General features: G+C 46.1%; 1 protein-coding gene across 1 annotated transcript in view; it reads right to left on the bottom strand.

Annotated features, from left to right (window-relative positions):
• LOC138602736 (carbonic anhydrase-related protein 10-like) overlaps window positions 1–17,222 on the bottom strand; it is a 69,016-nt gene extending 51,794 nt beyond the window's left edge. Inside the window, exons 1-2 of the mRNA XM_069674296.1 lie at window positions 16,751–17,222; window positions 13,358–13,432 (exon numbers count right to left, since the gene is read on the bottom strand). Coding sequence (XP_069530397.1) covers window positions 13,358–13,432; window positions 16,751–16,811 — 136 coding nt within the window. The 5' untranslated portion in view covers window positions 16,812–17,222. The remainder of the gene's footprint in view (window positions 1–13,357; window positions 13,433–16,750) is intronic.
• Between the last annotated feature and the right edge of the window lie 361 nt (window positions 17,223–17,583).

Here is a 17,583-nt window from a genome sequence, read left to right as displayed (position 1 = left end):
AGCTCATGTACATATTACGTTATTAGTTTTTAACAAGTATGACTCAATGATCCTAACTGTCTGCAGAGGTCGTTGGAAACGGTGTAGCTGAAAGTTCAAAGGTGCCAAACAGAATATGTCACGTGAAACAGGCAGGCGTAATGAGCCCGAGTTTCAGCCTTCTGGTCGTTCCGAAGTCGAGACTTAAAACCGAAGGGCATCGAGCCTTCGCCATCAGGGCGCCTCGGCGTTGGAACGACCTGCCTGAGCATCGGGCTCGACATCTTTTACATCTCTTCTTAAAACTCACTTTTATAGACTACAGGCTTTCATGTGGCTCTTATTTATCTTTTTAAAATGTTATTTCACCTTATTCTTACTTTTCCATCTTTCATTGCTTTACTGGTTTTATTTCTTTTTGCTTTATTTTCTTTCTTTTATCTCTTTAGTTATTTTATTTACTCTTTCTTCCTCTTCCTGCTTCTTCCCCCTGCTCTTGGTTGTGTTCTCCTGTTGCCTGTTGGGTAATAATAAGTTATTATTATTATTTAATACCTTAATGTATTCATTTGTAATGTTCACATAACTTCTGTGTTTTTGGCGGGAGAAATTGTTCATGCCGACCGAGATAATAATTAAATCTATGATATCTATTAACGAGACTAATGAGGACAGTTTAAGGCTGAGCAGTCACACTGCAACGATTTATTAAAAAGGTTAACAAGTCGAACGTGAGAAAAACATCATCAACATCAAAGCTTTCAGGTTTAAACATTTGGCAGGATGCAAAGCTTGTTAACAAGGTCGTCAATTAATGAATTAATTTTCTCTGTTTGATGATTAAAGAAACTAAAGATGTTGACCTGAAGAGAAACAGTGAATAAAGAATAACTGCAGACTCATTATGGAAAACACTTATTGATCAGCTGTTTCGACTCAAACAGCCTCTGCTCCTGATTCATCACAGCAGGCTGAACATCTGAGATCACACGTCAAACTGGGACAATCAGTCAGAGAGAGACTTTGAGGGGACGGAGAGAGAAAAGGTGAAAATACGTCAGAGACAGGAGTGAATATTGAATATTGCTGCAGATCGAGAAGATGTAACGCAATGTCGGTTTACAGACGCAGCAGACGCTTCCTCTCAGCTTCCTCTCAGCTTCCTCTGAGCTTCCTCTCAGCTTCCTCTCAGCTTCCTCTCAGCTTCCTCTGAGCTTCCTCTCAGCTTCCTCTCAGCTTCCTCTCCAGCCAGCTTCCTCTCAGCTTCCTCTCAGCTTCTTCTCAGCTTCCTCTCAGCTTCCTCTGAGCTTCCTCTCAGCTTCCTCTCAGCTTCCTCTCAGCTTCCTCTGAGCTTCCTCTCAGCTTCCTCTCAGCTTCCTCTGAGCTTCCTCTGAGCTTCCTCTCAGCTTCCTCTCAGCTTCCTGTCAGCCTCCTCTCAGCTTCCTCTCAGCTTCCTCTCAGCTTCCTCTCAGCTTCTTCTCAGCTTCCTCTCAGCTTCCTCTCAGCTTCCTCTGAGCTTCCTCTCAGCTTCCTCTCAGCTTCCTCTCAGCTTCCTCTGAGCTTCCTCTCAGCTTCCTCTCAGCTTCCTCTCAGCTTCCTCCCTGACGTCCTGTTGCAGACGTATTTCTCCTGCCTTCAGACGGCTCACACCTGCTTCACTTTATAACATGAGCATCTCTTTACTGAAATAATGCAGCTGTTGGAGCTCACATGTTTGGGCACAAGTCTCCTGTACTGATTGTAGACACCTGCAGACAGTCAGTGTCTGCACACCGCCTCCGGAGCACCAGAATGTGAACGTTTCTAATGTGACGGTGAAACGTGTCGTATCCATCGTGCCTGAGATCAGCTGATCTGCAGCATCAGCGCCTCAGCAGGGACCGGTGATGATATTCAGGGTCGTGACCTTCCTTTAGTTATCATGAGGGATTTACAGCCATCTGCTGCCGTCTCACCCTGCATCTTTATGTGTGTACGAGTGTGTGTGTGTGTGTGTGTGTGTGTGTGTGTGTGTGTGTGTGTGTGTGTCGGGGTCACTCCCCTCTGACCCCCAGTTGTCTCTTCTCTTTGTATTCCTGTCTGTCTTCCGTCTCTCCTGCAGCATATTTCCCCTCTTTATGTCCGTCTGTGACTTTGACTCTGGCTGTGAAAGCTCTGCACACTGAGGCAAAGGTCACATTTAAAGAGACAGACACTGTGAAACTATTGGGTTTGAAATATCAGCGCTTAATAGCTCCAGGATTTATCAGGCCTTAAATATTATGTCAAACACAAATGGAGGCGATAAAAACAAAGGAAGAACGAGCCGATGATGAAACGCTACATGACACACAGAAGAATAAAACACAACAGAGCAGAAATGACAGCTGAGAATGAGACTCATCTTCTGTGCTTGAGATACCTGCGGGCTCTACGACACAGACAGAACAGCACAGGTGAGAAAGGTAATGACATGAAGAGAGACGGAGCTTCTCGTGTTCTCCCCGTTCCTGTCGGGACCTCGTTTTCAGACGTCTTTTGTTCACAGAGATCTCAAACGTTGCACACATAAACAGCAGTGGGTCTGGTACGGACCGAGCTGAGCTACTTTAGTTTGACACACAAATCTGGCGTCGGTGTTTGAGGTAGTTTTACAGTAAGAGTGAAAAGATGCATCACTACTGTTCTGCCTCTGAGCAAAGCAGCGGGTCACTGAGAGCCGGGGCTCCGTGCGTCTTTGATCTATGAAAGCAGCGCAGCGATGCGTGTTGTCTGTATGAGCAAACGGTGATCATCCCTTTAACTGTACATACGGTCTGCACCTCTACAGCAGTTAGATGTTAGTGCAGGCCGGTCTCACATCGATCAAGCTGCAGCATGAAGCAGGCGTGTGATGTAACACAGAGAGGTCTGTGGGCTGCAGAGGAACACAGCTTCAGCACCATACATCAAAACAAAGCACAAACTGTGGGTCCTGTTCGCTCAGATCGTCCAGCCTGGAGAGACACACGAGATCAAAAGTGATGAGAGCAGAAAAGTTCTAAAAATACAGTTTTCGTGTTTGTTCTGAGGCTGCAGGTTCACTTCAGAAGTCAGAGGAACAAACTCCTGTAACATCTCTCTGTCAGACCACCGGGCTGCATGTAAGAAGAAAACCGTAATTACACCTCACAGAAGAAGAAGGACTTTCTGTGTGACTTTGGTGATTCTAAGCTGGGATGCAACACAAGAAAGTAACTGATCAATGCACCAGACTCTCTCTTATCCTGAGAGGTAAAATCACTGTTTTTGTCAATGTAGTCTGGTGTGTTTGCAGAGAGCGATGTAACGTCTGTTTGTGGTTAAAAAAATCTTCCTCTTTAACACAAAGGTCTGTCTCTGTAGAGATCCTGTCTGTGATGCTGTCAGACTCTTCATGTGGCCTCTGAAGCTGCACTAATCACAGGTCAGAGAGCAGCCTGTGTGCAGTCAGAGAGCTGATCCTGACACCTGACATCCACCTGACACGGCTGCCTGAGACGACCTGCTGCCATTTACACAAACACTTCAGCAGACTGTCGCACAACTCTGCCTCTCAGCCTCCACTCTCCTCCAAATGCTGGGTCTATTTCCTGAAGCAGCTCGTGTCTCTGAAGCATCAAACTGTCGTGGCAATGAACAGAAATGTTTCGTTGCACTTGTATCTGTTTGTTACTTACTAATACTGTATGAGCTCATTCATCCCATAATGTCAGCTAACATGTAGAAGCTGCTAAACACAACGGAACACAGCGTAGTGCAAAGGCTCCATATCAACCCAAGTGTCTCTGGATTAAAGAACAACGTGTCCAGTTTGTTCAAACGTAACAAACACAGACATGTGCATCACTCTGGGTAAACTTGCATTCTTTCTGATGGCCAGCAGGGGGCGACAACACAGCATGATGTTCATTTAGTCACTGATGCTCCCATTGAGAGTCACACAGACCAGGAAGAGGGGAGGGGTTAGGGCGGGGCTACCTGTGATTGACAAGAAGCATTATGACCTGAAAAAAAAAAAAAATTGCATCCCATAAACTTTAAATCATTCAAACTTGATGCATGTTTGCTAACCAGGCTAGTGCTAATGTTTGCTAGCTCCTCCTCTCTTCCTCTCCTCCAGATATGGTCATAAAAACAAGATGGCGACATCCAAAGTGCCGAACTCTAGCCTTAAAGACAGGATTTCAACAAACCAATCGTTGACGTCACAATGGCTACTTCCACTTCTTCTCAACAGTAAATGATCGGACATGCTCGGACAGCCCCTCACCCCCGAACATGTGATCCTTTGCTTTCATCCTGAGAGGCAGCTGAAGGACTGTTTCCTTCTGTCCATAAAGACACGAACATTAAAACCTGAGCAGTAAAATGAGCTTCATGCTGTGAGCATGAGTCTCCCCTTCCCTTTGCCCTATTCCTCTTGTTTAACGTGAACTCTGTGTACAGCCGGAGCAGCAGACGTCTGCAACAGCCTCCGACTCCGAAGCTCTTTGCTCTCGAGTGTCAGGGAGCGATTCAAATTCTGCTCGCCTGTCGCTGCCCCCGGTGGTTCGGCTGGCTCGACGTTCCCTCAGCATCTGAAATTAGCAGTGGGACGCTCTCTCTGAGACGGACTCCTGAAGGAGCAGCGAGGAGATCCATCGCTCCTTCTGCAACCTTCAGCACTCATGTAGCCGACACAATAGAAATACTGAGGTGTGTGCTGCTGTCTGTGCTCCTCATGATCTTATTGTTGTTGTTCTTTTCCCAAGAGAACACGAAGAGAGCAGAGACGTTAGATAACAGACAGCTGTGTATTACCTCCATGTGTCTGTTCAGCTGCAGCTTTGTACACTTTGATTCTCATGTTATCGTTCGGCCGCTGTCATGTTGCCGACTTTAAGGAGCTCAGGTTCATCCGTTCATTAACAGAGGAACAGATCAGAGGACCCTTCAGCCTGCACAAAGAGGAGCACATTCAGCGACAGCCCAAAGAACATCTCTGTAAAGGAGCTGAGCTGCTGCCTCTCAGCTTCGCTGTTTGTCGATTTATTTCAGGTCCTTTGTGCTGCTGAGAAACTTTGAATGCCAAAGTCTGCAGAGGACTCAACAAGCAGACTGAGACTCTCTACGTGTGTTTGAGGTTCGACTGCAGATGTGATCAGATATTCATCAGAGCAGGTATTAAAAAGCTTAACTTCTACATCCGTCTCCTGCTGAGAACTAATTTGATAAACTGCTGAGAGATTTACGCAAATATTCTCCGTCATATGTAAAAGTCCAACATTCTACTTGAGCAGAAGTACAGGAGTTTAATCCGTAAATACTGTGACTTGAAACGTCGACATGAAGATCTACATACAGTTAGACTTGTTGCTAACATAAGGCCTGGGTCCCTCCACAGGGTCACCTGACACGTCTGAGGGGTCGATGATTCAGAGGAAGAAAAATAAGTTCTTGAACTTGAAGCATCTTCTCCACAAGACATTGCGTAACATCACCCTGACATCCTCAGTAAACAGTTGTCTGTGTCCATGTCCACAGGTGTATCAACACTGAAAGGAAAGGTGGAACTAAACGCCTGTAATCAGTTATGTGTTCATGACTTGTAGTTCTTAGAAACTTCCAGCGGCCCACGAGCGGCTTTACACAGAGTGAAACACTGACCCATAGATAATCAGGGATCAATGAAAGCAATCAGTACATACCCACAGCTGTCCAAAGGCATGAGAAGCAGTGACACAAGCTCCATGCTTACTTCCTGGTTTCTGGTCACATGACATGAGTTACTGACTTCCTGTGATTCTTAAAGTGACCACGACCAAAAACAGCAGCTCAGAGCTGAAACACAGCTGATGTTAGACGGAACAACACGATGCCTGTCATCTTCACCGATCACTGTTGGTGACTTGGTGCTGGCGGGAAGCTGCAGAGCGAGATGACAGGTGGGTTAGCCCTTTCATTTGTGTGCTGTTTAAATGTAGAAGCCGAACTCGTAGCCCCGCAGCAGGTGAGACCTGAACACAGCGCTCGTGGCAGGTGTTGTGTTTACAAGATGTCTCATTGATAACATGAGTTTAAGTGACTCCAGATCACAAGCAGCACGGGTCAGCACCCAGCAGCACGAGCTCGCTCTGACAGCCCTGAGGAGGTGTCATGTCTAAGCGCCACGATGGATATGCTTCGTCTTCCTTTGGTTGTCTGATTCAAAGTTTAAATAAAGAAATGACCTTCTTGAACCTGTGATATTTCAGTGATTGATGGACGTGAAGGTTAAAGGTTCCAGCCTGATCCTTTAAAGAGAGGAGCGTTCACAACTCTGCCGTCCATCCAGCTGTCAGCACCGTGCACCTGGCGAGCCCCTCGTCTCTCTCCGCTCTGCTACATTACTGTCTAATGAATTCATTGGAATTTTTAAGTACGGCAAACATGTCGTCTGGGCGATCACGTTCCCATCCATTACCGCCGAGCCTGCGGCGGTGGCAGCGGCGGCTTCAGCTAAATAAGAACAAATCGCAGCGACGGCGTAATCACCGCCGGCATTAGCTCTAATGTCGTTAGCCGTGAGTAATTGCAAGAAATGTAGCGAGCGGCCATGAGGCGTGGAGAATGTGAATGTGTAATGATATCAGGAGATTATTGAGATGGAGTATCATAACTTCGTTCTCCTCTCTCTCTCTGCACAGGCTCATTGTCCCTCGCCCTCCTGTAGTCCTTTCTAAAACTGCTCATATCTCCTCTACTGCGTGGGAGGAAAGTCGTCTCCTCCTCCTCCTCTTCATCTCTCCATTTCTTCCTCATATTTTCCTGCTTCCTTTCTCTCCTGTGGCCTGTGAGTCTCTGCGAGGGTGTGTGAGAGAGATATTAAAAAGAAATATCGAGACAAAGGCAGACAGAGATGGGAAACTGTGTGACAAAGACGAGGAGAGAAAAATATATGGGTAAGAGCAGCGTGTAAGTGTGTGTGTGTGTGTGTGTGTGTGTGTGTGATCAGTAACTCTGTGTCCTACTTACTCTGCAGCTCTCCCAAATAACAACCCTGAGCTGTGATATTATCCACCCAAAACACACACACACAGAAATAACCTCGTATACACTCATGAAACAACAGCAGTGATATTACATCCTGTGCAGACACACGCCCACATCTTCACAACACACAAATAACACACAACAATAACACCACGAGGTGCGACATTCATGTAAGTTGCCGGAGGTGATACAGTCTGTTTTTTTCTTCTTTTCATCCCTAAAGTGGGCTAACAGGCGTCTCCCGTCTCACAGGGACGGAGCACAGCGCTGCAGATATAAAACAGTCAGTATACAGCCAAGCTACAAACCCTCATATTCTTTTTAGTTTATATTTTTTAAATGAAATATATTAAGCAGCAAACATCTCTCTGTGACCGCAGAGTCGTACTGCTCCTCCATGAATCGCCACCTTAACGTGGTGGAGGTTTGCGTGTCCCTGTGAACCTGAGAGCTGTGTTGTTCAGGCCACCGGCCCCTGGTTGGGTCTCCCGAGGCAAATTGTTCCCAGAGGAGGGACCAGACTAAGAGCGGTTTAAAACCCCCTCTGAGGAGGCAAGAACATGTGACAGCTACCTGGCCCGGGTCAGGGAGACCGGGGCTGCCGCGGAGCCGCCGCCTTGTGGGCCCACCACCTGCAGGGTCAGGCACAGGGGTCGAGGCCTTGGCGTGGAGTTGTACTGCCTGCACTTGTCTTTGTTTTTAATGTGAAATCTCTAACATTATGCAAGCTTCTAACAGGATTCAGACTGTGGATAGAATTCATTCAGAGGGTTCTGTGAGAGAAGAGAGGGCTGGATGCTCAGAGCCTCTCAGGCTGTTCAAACAGGCAGCCTTGACACAACACGAGTAATAAAGACGAGTTATTGAGACGCGTAATGAAACCAAAAACACAATGTCACAAAAAGCTCCTTCATGAGTTCAGAGGAAGAAGAAAAACACCTTTTTATTTTTCCGGTCGTTTTCTCTTTAACTTTTTCTGTAATCATTTTGTGCTGAGAGCCGAGACGTGGACTGACCCCCCCGATCCCCTGAGCTCCTCTTCTGCTCCTCATCCCCTCTTTTATCCTCCTCTTTCTCACTTTAAGGCCAGCAGTGGACACACACACACACACACACACACACACACACACACACACACACACACACACACACGCTCACACACAGAGAGATGAGATCTATCAGTAGGAAAGGGCAGCTCCCAGGAGCTCTGCTTTTCTCTTCTCTTCTCCTCTTCATCACCAAACTCTCTCCTCTCCTTTCATTCCCTGCTCCTCTTCATTCTTTCCTCCTCTTCCTCCTCTCCTCAGCCCCTCGCTCTCATGGTGCGACACAGAAACACATAGAATGTGAGAGAAACCACACAAACACGCTGTCTTGCTTGTTCCCTGTCGAGAAGATCTCGCCGCACTTCATTTGCATCGCTTCCATCGTGATGCACGGACGAGGAGGAGTGTAAATGTGGTGAAAAGAAGGCAAAGAAAGAGATTTAAAGAGTTGATAATTCATCAGAGATATTAGTTCTTATTTTAAGTTCCTCCACTCGCTCCCACTCTCTGCATGTCGGAAACAAAAATAGATTTATTTAGCTTCTTACACTTCCTCTCTCTCTCTGAGGTTGCTCTCACTGTCGACGCCCGGCAGACAACTTGTGTAATGGAGGAAACTCGGGATGAGAGGATGGCGCTTTGACAGTTTATTCAGTCTGCTGCACCAAGAAAGCCAAGAAACTCAAAGTTAGAAGGGAGAACACGACCAGTGTAACCAGTCTGCAGCCAAAAAATGTCTATTTTTGTCGCACGTTTGCAGTTTGTTTAAAAAGTGCAGAACGGCAGAACAGAACTGTTCCTGTAACACGAGCTGCAGTTAGAGGGAGGAAGACTTCACGAGCAGCTCATGTTCATGTTGTGTAAGTTCAGGTTTGACTTCATGAATGATCTCATGTGAGACGGACCAGAACAAAGCAGACCTCATCACTTCTCCCATTTCAGAGAGTGTAGTCTCAGTAATTCTTCCAGTCAGCCTGGCGAGAGAGCTGTTCTTTAGACGGAGGTCTCCGCTCTCTGGCCCTGTGTCCAACACTGTCCACTGTCCTCCCAATAAAGGCATGAAAGGCCAAAAATACAATCTTATGAAAGACTAAACTGAAACAGCGTAAACATCCTGAGTCTGTGAGTCAATGACATGAAAACACAGCTTGTATGCATGCCTTATAAGGTGGAGATAGCACCTTGAGTCAGGTCTGAACAGTGGCATATAAACCAGTTACCCCGCTGTGCAGCTGGAGACGCAGATGATTCCCCTCAGGCGGCGGTGGAGACCAAAAACAGAGCTAAAAGAACAGAGTGCTGGAGCTACACGAGTCTGGTGAACACAAACACAACTCCACGTGAATGCTGATGTTGTCTCAGGTGTGCTGGATGCACAATGAGGCAGATACTCGCAGATCCATCAAACGTGAAAGATGATTAAAAAAACATCTGTTATTTCCTTATTTCTAACAGATCCGCTGAGTTGATCGCGTGAGCTTCATTCAGGCTGAAAGGTAAAGTTGAACAGCTGACATATTGATTACATCAGTGGTTCCGTCATACGTGGAAACGTTTTAAACCTGTTGTATTTATTCATGATAATAATCTACTGTCTTGTTCCTCCTTCAGTTACTAGAAAACGTTCTTTTACAATCCTTCTGCAAGATGAACCCCAAGGTTCAGTCTTCACTCGGTCGAGGAGCTGAAGTCTATTGACCGTGTTGTGTTTGATCTTTGTGCCGCGTTCCTTTGAAAGCTGCTCACAGTTAGCAGGAAGCAAGGACATGAGATGAACGCCTGATCATCACACACTAACCTGTGCGTGTTTCTCACGCGTCCAGGTAAACGCTCACTGAGAGGCAGCCTCATCAGAGCTCAGAGCACAGATTTCCTCTGAGCTTTTAAATGAGCCTGGAGTTCAAATGAATGATGATAGCAACATCTCCAGGCCGTTCAGGCTGCAGGAAGAGCGAGCTGGAGGGAATAAAGGAGAGAAATGAGAGAGGAAACAAAGAGAGGGAGAGGGATGGTCGACTGGGGACGAGATGAGGAGGAGATGCTGCAGGAATAAAAAGAGGGAAAAAAGAGGCAGAGGAAAAGTGGACCAGCCGTGAAGAGGAGGAGAAACGCAGAGGAAGAGGAGATGAGAGAGAATGAAGGAAAGGGAAGGGAGAAGATAAAAGAGACAGCAGACACATATGTGATCAAATATACATAAGAACAGTACAGAATGAACCTGACGCCCTGCACAGACTGACGCACAGACAGACGGAGAGACGGGAGGACAGACGTCAGAGAGAGAAGGCGAGTCAGAGCAAAAACGGACACGACTTACAAGGAGCTAAAAACTAGATCAAAGTATGTGACACCTGGTGATTTCAGCTGTCACAAGTCCTGCGTGTCATCAACTGTAGAGGTCTATGAGAACATGGTCCTCCTCCTCTCCTCAGTAAACATGTTCCTAACGAGTTTATTCACTGATGCTCCCATTTACAGTCACACAGACCAGGAAGAGGGGAGGGTTAGGGGCGGGGCTACCTGTGATTGACAGGTTGCTTTCTAAGAATGTCTTGTATGTTTGGTCACTTCTCAAAAAATACAAGATGGCGACGCAAACAAAACCACACTATGGTTTCAAAACAGTAGGCAGAGAGGACACGTCCACTTTGACATCTCATGTGTGTGTGTGTGTGTGTGTGTGTGTGTGTGTGTGTGTTTGCTCACTGGTGCCCCTCGAGGCTGTTTGGAGAAAGACAGCCCATTAAAAGTGGCTCCAACTGTCAAGTACAGGAGGAAACTTTCCAACCTTCGACCTCAGGGGGCGACAATGACCCCAACAGGCATGGAGCAGCATAAGGAGGCGAAGACGATGCTGCACGAGAAAACTTAGTTGGACCAGCAGCAACAACAGAAGAGTGATGATTCATCTGAAGTATTTCAAACTGTATTTTTTGGATGGAAGGAGAACTGAAAGAGGAGGACTAGCTGTGGGTTTGGCATAAAGGAGCTGCTTCCCTGAGCTTTTCTAAGGAACCTTCCGGGACATGGCTAAAACATCGCCAGCTTGAGACGATTCAGAATCAAATAAATTGTTGATTAATTGTCCGTCCAATATTTTCAGGAGGGATTAGGGGTCCGCGGGGCCTGATCCTGAAGGTGTTCCTGTCTCGGCGGTGCTGCTGAATGAAGAGGAGCAGATCTGCATGCGGCTACCTCCTCCTGCCAAACTCTCTCCATTGTTCATGGCATCTGTGGTGCATACTGTATCTTGTGATATATTTAGTTTCACATTTTATGGTGCCAGAGCGATAACTCACAGGCGAAGCACGGTGTTACTGCCAGGCTCCTTCCTCTCTGCCTGCCTTTATCTCTCAGTCTGAGCTCCTCTGTGTTTACGGCAAACTGAAGCTGCCTCATTTATGCTCCGTCTCCTCCTGGGTCATCTCACTCGAGAGGGAACAGTGATTCTGTTTGTGCTCTGAGGCTTCCACACATCTTTCTCTCCCTATTTTCCCTCTGAGCACACACAGCCCCGTCCCTCTAATCTCCCCCGATCGCTGCGAGCGTCGTGTGGCTGCACAGGTGATCACAGGAAATGTAAGCATGAGATGACAACCAACAGTGACCTGAGTTTTCGAGCACCATCATAGTCTGTCTTTCTGTTTGTGCTGACTGTATTCCCACCTCATTCCCAGAAACGGCTTGAAGCAGACACTTCTGGTGTGCTGGCACAGCACTAGCACAGAGAGCAGAAAGGTGTAGTGGAGAGACCGAGTCACAGTCAGACTGCGCTCAGTGATGTGACGAGGCTTCAGTCAGCCTCAAACATCCCCGACAGCCTTTAAAGAACGTCTCACAGTCACACGCAGACCTTTCAGTCTCATTCTAAAACAGGAAATGACCCGTTTTAGATTCATTCAAACATACAAAGCAAAGAGAGCTGACGCAGTAACATCATCACACTGGCCGCAGGTGAGGTGTACGGACGTGTCCCTCATCACCTCCACACTGCACTAACCTGAGCATAACGTCTGTCCGAGCAGGCATCTGTAGTCTTGTAAGGGGGATGGAAAGCTTTTGGTTAATAACATTAACTGGATTTATGGGTCATAAACTCTCATCTACCCACCTGTCTCTCACCTTCTGCTCTCTGCAGTGCACACAGAGCGTCATTAGGGTGCATCGGTCACTCGGTTTGTCCAAGTCAAGGCCCTATGTTACACAGGTGCAGAAAGTTTTGATGTAGCTCGAGTACATTTATTCAGCCTGCAGCTGAATGCTGTTTTTTAAGGGAGCTAACCCGGGCCAAAGTCACACAACAATACAAAGAAACTATCTGATAGAAGCAGCAGGAGAGCAGCAGCTCCTGTGTCCTGTGAGCTTAAATCAGTGTTTTTCTGAATGGAGTCTGGTGTGTGTGCAGAGAGCGATGTAACGTCTGTGTGTGGTTAAAACAATCCTCTTCCTCTGTAACAAAAAGGTCTATCTCTGTAGGGATCCTTTCTGTCATGTTGTCACACACTTAGAAGAACAATCTGAGCCTGTCAGTGGAAACAACAAGAACTTCTAGTGGACGACCTTTGACCCATCAAGGATTATGTTGCAGCCATTACAGCCTGTTTCACTGCTGCAGGATGAACACATCTACTGGAGACACTCACACCTGTGTGTACCTGTGAGTCGTTTAGAATCAGTATATGTCAGAAATAAGGTTTAAATACAGGAATTCCCCTTTAAAGGCTCACATTAATCCCGCCCACTCACCAAACAGAAAACAGTCATGCACAATGGAGCCATAATTTAATGACAGTAATCCATCAGATTTCCATTTTATTAATTGTTGGTATTATTTATGGATGTCGTTCTTTCATTGAATGCGTCTGAACACAGAAACGACCTCTTTGTGCCTTCACCAGGTTTCCACAGGACGGCGTGCGTGACGCTTCCTGCTGCTCACTCTGCATGAAAACGTGGAGGTGGATTTAGTTTGATTTAAAAACATAAATACTTAACTAACCACTTACTCACTCACACAACATCACGAGGAGCTGAGCTGAATCAAACTGTTGTGTAATTCACTCACAAACACAACGAGCACAAGCTGTGAACAGCCTCAAACACCAGGAACCGTCACGTCACCAAGGTAAGCTCCTGGTTTCAACATTTTACACGCAGAGATTTCAGCCAACGCAGTTTAACAAACGAAGTCTTTGACTCTGTGCGTCTTCATTTAACCAGAGCCAGACTGAAACAGGTCTGAGAGCTGCAGCATTCTGAAATATCCCATCATGTGTTGCTTCTGACACCCTGCTGAGTGTGAGGTGGGTGATGTCTATTACCTGGAACAAAGCTTCCCTGGACAACGTCCTTATACGCCCACCAACCCTCATCAAGCTTGGATGCAATAGGCTGAGCTGCAGGGACAAACAGAGACAAACAGTTCTTTAGTACATCGTGTTATTTCTACTTTGTGACATTGAAGCTGCATCATGAGAGGAATGAGAGGGAACGACAACAGGAAGGAGAGGAGGTGAGATGTGCACGGGGAAACAAATACAACAACTGTAAACTACACAAAAAACAGAATGCATCACGTTTTACAAACTTAAGATGTTCAGCTTTTGTTGTTGAAATACACACAAGTATAACCACAGTGTTCTTTAGTTCTATCCACAGTGAGTACACCTAAAATCTTTTCACGTTAAATCAGCGTCTATCAGACGCTGTTCTTTGGACACAGGACGTCAGAAGGGGCTGCAAGCCGAGCGGCCGCTAAAGCTCTGAGCTCGGCTGCCGGCTCGGCTTCCAATACAATTCATCGTTCATGAGGTTTCAACAGGAGCCGTGCGATCCACAGAGGTCTCCTCCTCTCCACATGCAACAGACCTGGTAGTTTGAAGCAGAGAAAACACTGAAAAAGGTTACGAGTAAGTTACGCTGTTCCATCATTCTGGCTTTGAGCTGAGCTGCAGATGACTTTAGATCTCTGTGTTTTAGTTAAACGATAAATTGAAGCTGCCAAAATCTCAAACGTGACGTTGATGTACGTCAGTGAGTCTCCATGCAGCCAGCAGTCGCTGCTAAGTTAACGTCTAAATGCAGAGCATTCAGGGCGTCCTGTGGACGGTCTCTGTTTGTCTCGAGGAGAACAGAAACTCTAAACTCACTTTGGTGTTTCAAATAATGAAATCAAAATACATTTTACGCCTGAACAGTCTGTGTCTGTATGCTGTGCAAAACTCTGCTGCTGGCAAACGTGATAAGAGAACTTAATATATACATAAAAAACACCTGAATCATTTAAAACTTTTGTCAGATAGTTTGTGAAGTCAGTGTCAGGATGGTGTTAAGCTAGCATTAGCCCCCTGTTAGCATCAGTGACAAGAAACACAGAGATACTCTGTGCTCTCCTTACAGGACGATGAGCTCAGGCAGTAAAGGGAGAATGTTGTTGTTGGCGTGCGCCCACTGATCATTCATCCTGGAGATTAAACTGTTTTTTAATCACCAGCAGCTTTTAGAATAATGAGTGTGTTGATTTTCTCTCCATAAAACTGAACAAACTTGTTATGAAACTTAAAGTAGGTCAGGATGGAGATTAGTTCATGTGGGATGCATGGACAGAGTCCCTGTGGTGGGTCTGCGTTTCTTCACACCGTGTCCTGTGTGTTTGTGTCCTCAGGCTGCTGCTGATGCTGCTGCAGCTCAGTTTACAGCAGACCTGCAGGTTTCAACCAGCAGCACCATTAAAACAGAGCCGCCGGGGCTCCGGCAGTTTGTCTGAATGCTTCAGTTTGTTTCACCAACGCAGAGACAGGCGACAGGAAGCCAACAGCCACCGAGCAAAAGCACTCTTACTTCTTCTCGGTACAAACACAAAAGTACTCGTGCATCGATTAAAGGCAGGATTTACTGACGGAGCTGCTGGAGGTGGAGCTTTGAACCTGCAGTCCTTGAACACGTCCTGATGGTTGTTGTTATTGGGACGAATGTGCTGATTGTTTTCAGAGATTAAAAGATGAGGGAGGATCTCATGAAGAACATCTCGGCCTCTGCTGCTTTGATTCTCTCCACAGGCTGAACTTCATGCAGGTGCTATATCACACTAACTGGCTGCGTTGCCGTGTTAACATTGAGGCAGCATCTTGAAAATGTGCGGCTGAATGTGTTTTTAATGTGTTTGATGCATCCTGTGACCCAGCTGCTGGGTCAGCATCAGAGGGTTCTGCATGTCTCTTCATAACTAACAGCAGCATGAAAGGGTTTTTTTCCAGCTCGTGCTTCGACCACAAACTACATAAAGGAAGCTGACGTAGCCGCCTTGACATCACCCTGCGATTCTGAAGCCTTGTGTTCTGCATTTTGGCTGTCGCCATCTTTTCTTTTGGAACCAGAAGTGGCCATATTTGGTCGAGAGGCTGGTTTTACATTGTTACGTCTTTATCGTGGTTTACAGGTAGCCCCGCCCTAACTCCTCCCCTCTTCCTGGTCTGTGTGACTCTCAATGGGAGCATCAGTGACTAAATGAACATCATGCTGTGTTGAAGAAGACGTGAAACTAGAGACTGAGACCATAAAGTCATCAGGAACATGTTTACTGAGGGGATACATCAGGAGAGGAGGAGGAGCATGTTCTGTCCCCTGGACGTTAGAGAGAGAACACATGAGGACTTTAACACAAACTTCCTATAGAGTCTTTTGGTAGATGATATAAGATTGTCTCACAGGTGATGGTAAATGATAAGTTCAGGGTGAATGTTATTATCAGGATCATTTAAAGACCAGAAAAGCCGACTTCACTAACATGCATCCTTTATGGATGTATCCATTCTTCCTTTATCCCTCCTTATGTGGGGACCTGATGGATGTGATTACTTTATTTAAGATCGTTTGTTTAACACTAGAAAAAGATTCAATCTGTGACACAACAAAAATATTTGTTTCTTTACAAACTGTCATATTTTTCATGTCTCACCAAAGGATGCAGGGGCAAGTTAGCCAGCTGGCTGACACGAGCACGTTCACAGACACGTTGATTAATGAGCATCATCCTGAAATAAAGAGTTCTTTTGTATTTGTTTTAAGGATATTCTGAAGATTATGAGGATCACATTGTGATTATTGTGTCCAGTGTGATCGTGACCTGCCTCCTCAGCTCTCCAACAGTCGTGTTGTGTTCACAGTGAAGCTGGCAGCTTCAGTGATGAGTAGGAAGTCTTGACTCATCCCGTTGTGGGAATCACTGAGTGTCACATCTGACTAAACACTGACACACACACACACACACACACACACACACACACACACACACACTGAGCTCTGTGACATATTGACAGTGATATCCATTAACTATTTATACTCACACTGTGCTTCAGACAGCCTGTGCATGTGGGGCTTACTGTATGTACTGTAGGATGCTACTATCTGCATGTGTGTGTGTGTGTGTGTGTGTGTGTGTGAGTTCAATCATCTCCATGGTTTTGGATCACAGCAGGGACTGATGTTCTGCATGTCTCTGTGCAAACAGCCTGTTGACACATAAATACTGTAAGCCTCTGCGTGCGTGTTCAGAGTGATTCCAGCCTCCTGTCACAGATAAATGTTAATAAAATAAGTAGAATTACACAATATTTCTGCAGCTCCTCTAACTGTTTACCTACAGCTGCATCTGGTTTCATATCTTCATGCTGTTCTCCTGATTTGAAGGAGCACAGTTCCCTGTTGTCTCTTACCTGATGCCGTGCAGATGAAATATGTTTGCAGAATCACAGATAAATCCCAAACGATATTCATCCTTCGTTCAATTCATGCTCATTTTCTGCAGCTGGTGCGGGACGGCGCTTTGCAGGGTCGCACTTGAAGACGACACGGTTTAACTTTGAACATTTTCCCTCTTTGCTTTCTCTTCTTCTTTGCTTCTTCTTCCTCTCCTCGTCTCTCCCCCAGCGGAGCGCGGAGATGCTCTGAAGCCTCTCAGGGAGATCCGTGCTCACTGCACCGTCCTCCCGGTTTGGTGTCCAGGCAACGTTTCGCTGTTTGTACCCGTCATTCCTGTGAATCTTAATATCCACCCTGAAGACATTCCAGCTGTGAAATCCGTTCACGAAGCATTTTCCTTCCTCTCTTTGGAGCTGCTGGATGTTTGTGGCGCACAGCTCGTCTGCAGCGGAGGATCAGGAAACTTCAGTGACGACGCAGAGCGCACCAAGCGCGCACAGACAGAGAAACATTTCCATGATGCGTTTTGTGGAAAGAGAAAATTAAAACAATTAAACTGAAATCTGAAGAGACAAGAAATACCCACAGGAAACACGTTTAGGCCATAAATGATGGAGAACTATGCAAAGTGCTTCACATGCAGGAGAGTCACTTTGGAAGGAGAAAAGTTTAACTCCAATCAAAGTGAGAATTTTTAAGAAACACCGTCAGGTTCAATCTTTAATTTAAAAAGACAGAACAACTGATCAGTGATTATGTTAACTCGATAACTTGTTTAAAAATAAAGCTTATTTGCACGAGAGCAATAATATAATACCAGAGTGCTAAAGAAACCAGCTGTGGTGCT

This window comes from Semicossyphus pulcher, unplaced genomic scaffold (assembly GCF_022749685.1).
Source record: "Semicossyphus pulcher isolate SPU_LCO1_2020_fin unplaced genomic scaffold, fSemPul1.0.p SCAF_23, whole genome shotgun sequence".
NCBI lineage: Eukaryota > Metazoa > Chordata > Actinopteri > Labriformes > Labridae > Semicossyphus > Semicossyphus pulcher.
This window is presented reverse-complemented; position numbering and strand designations above follow the sequence as displayed.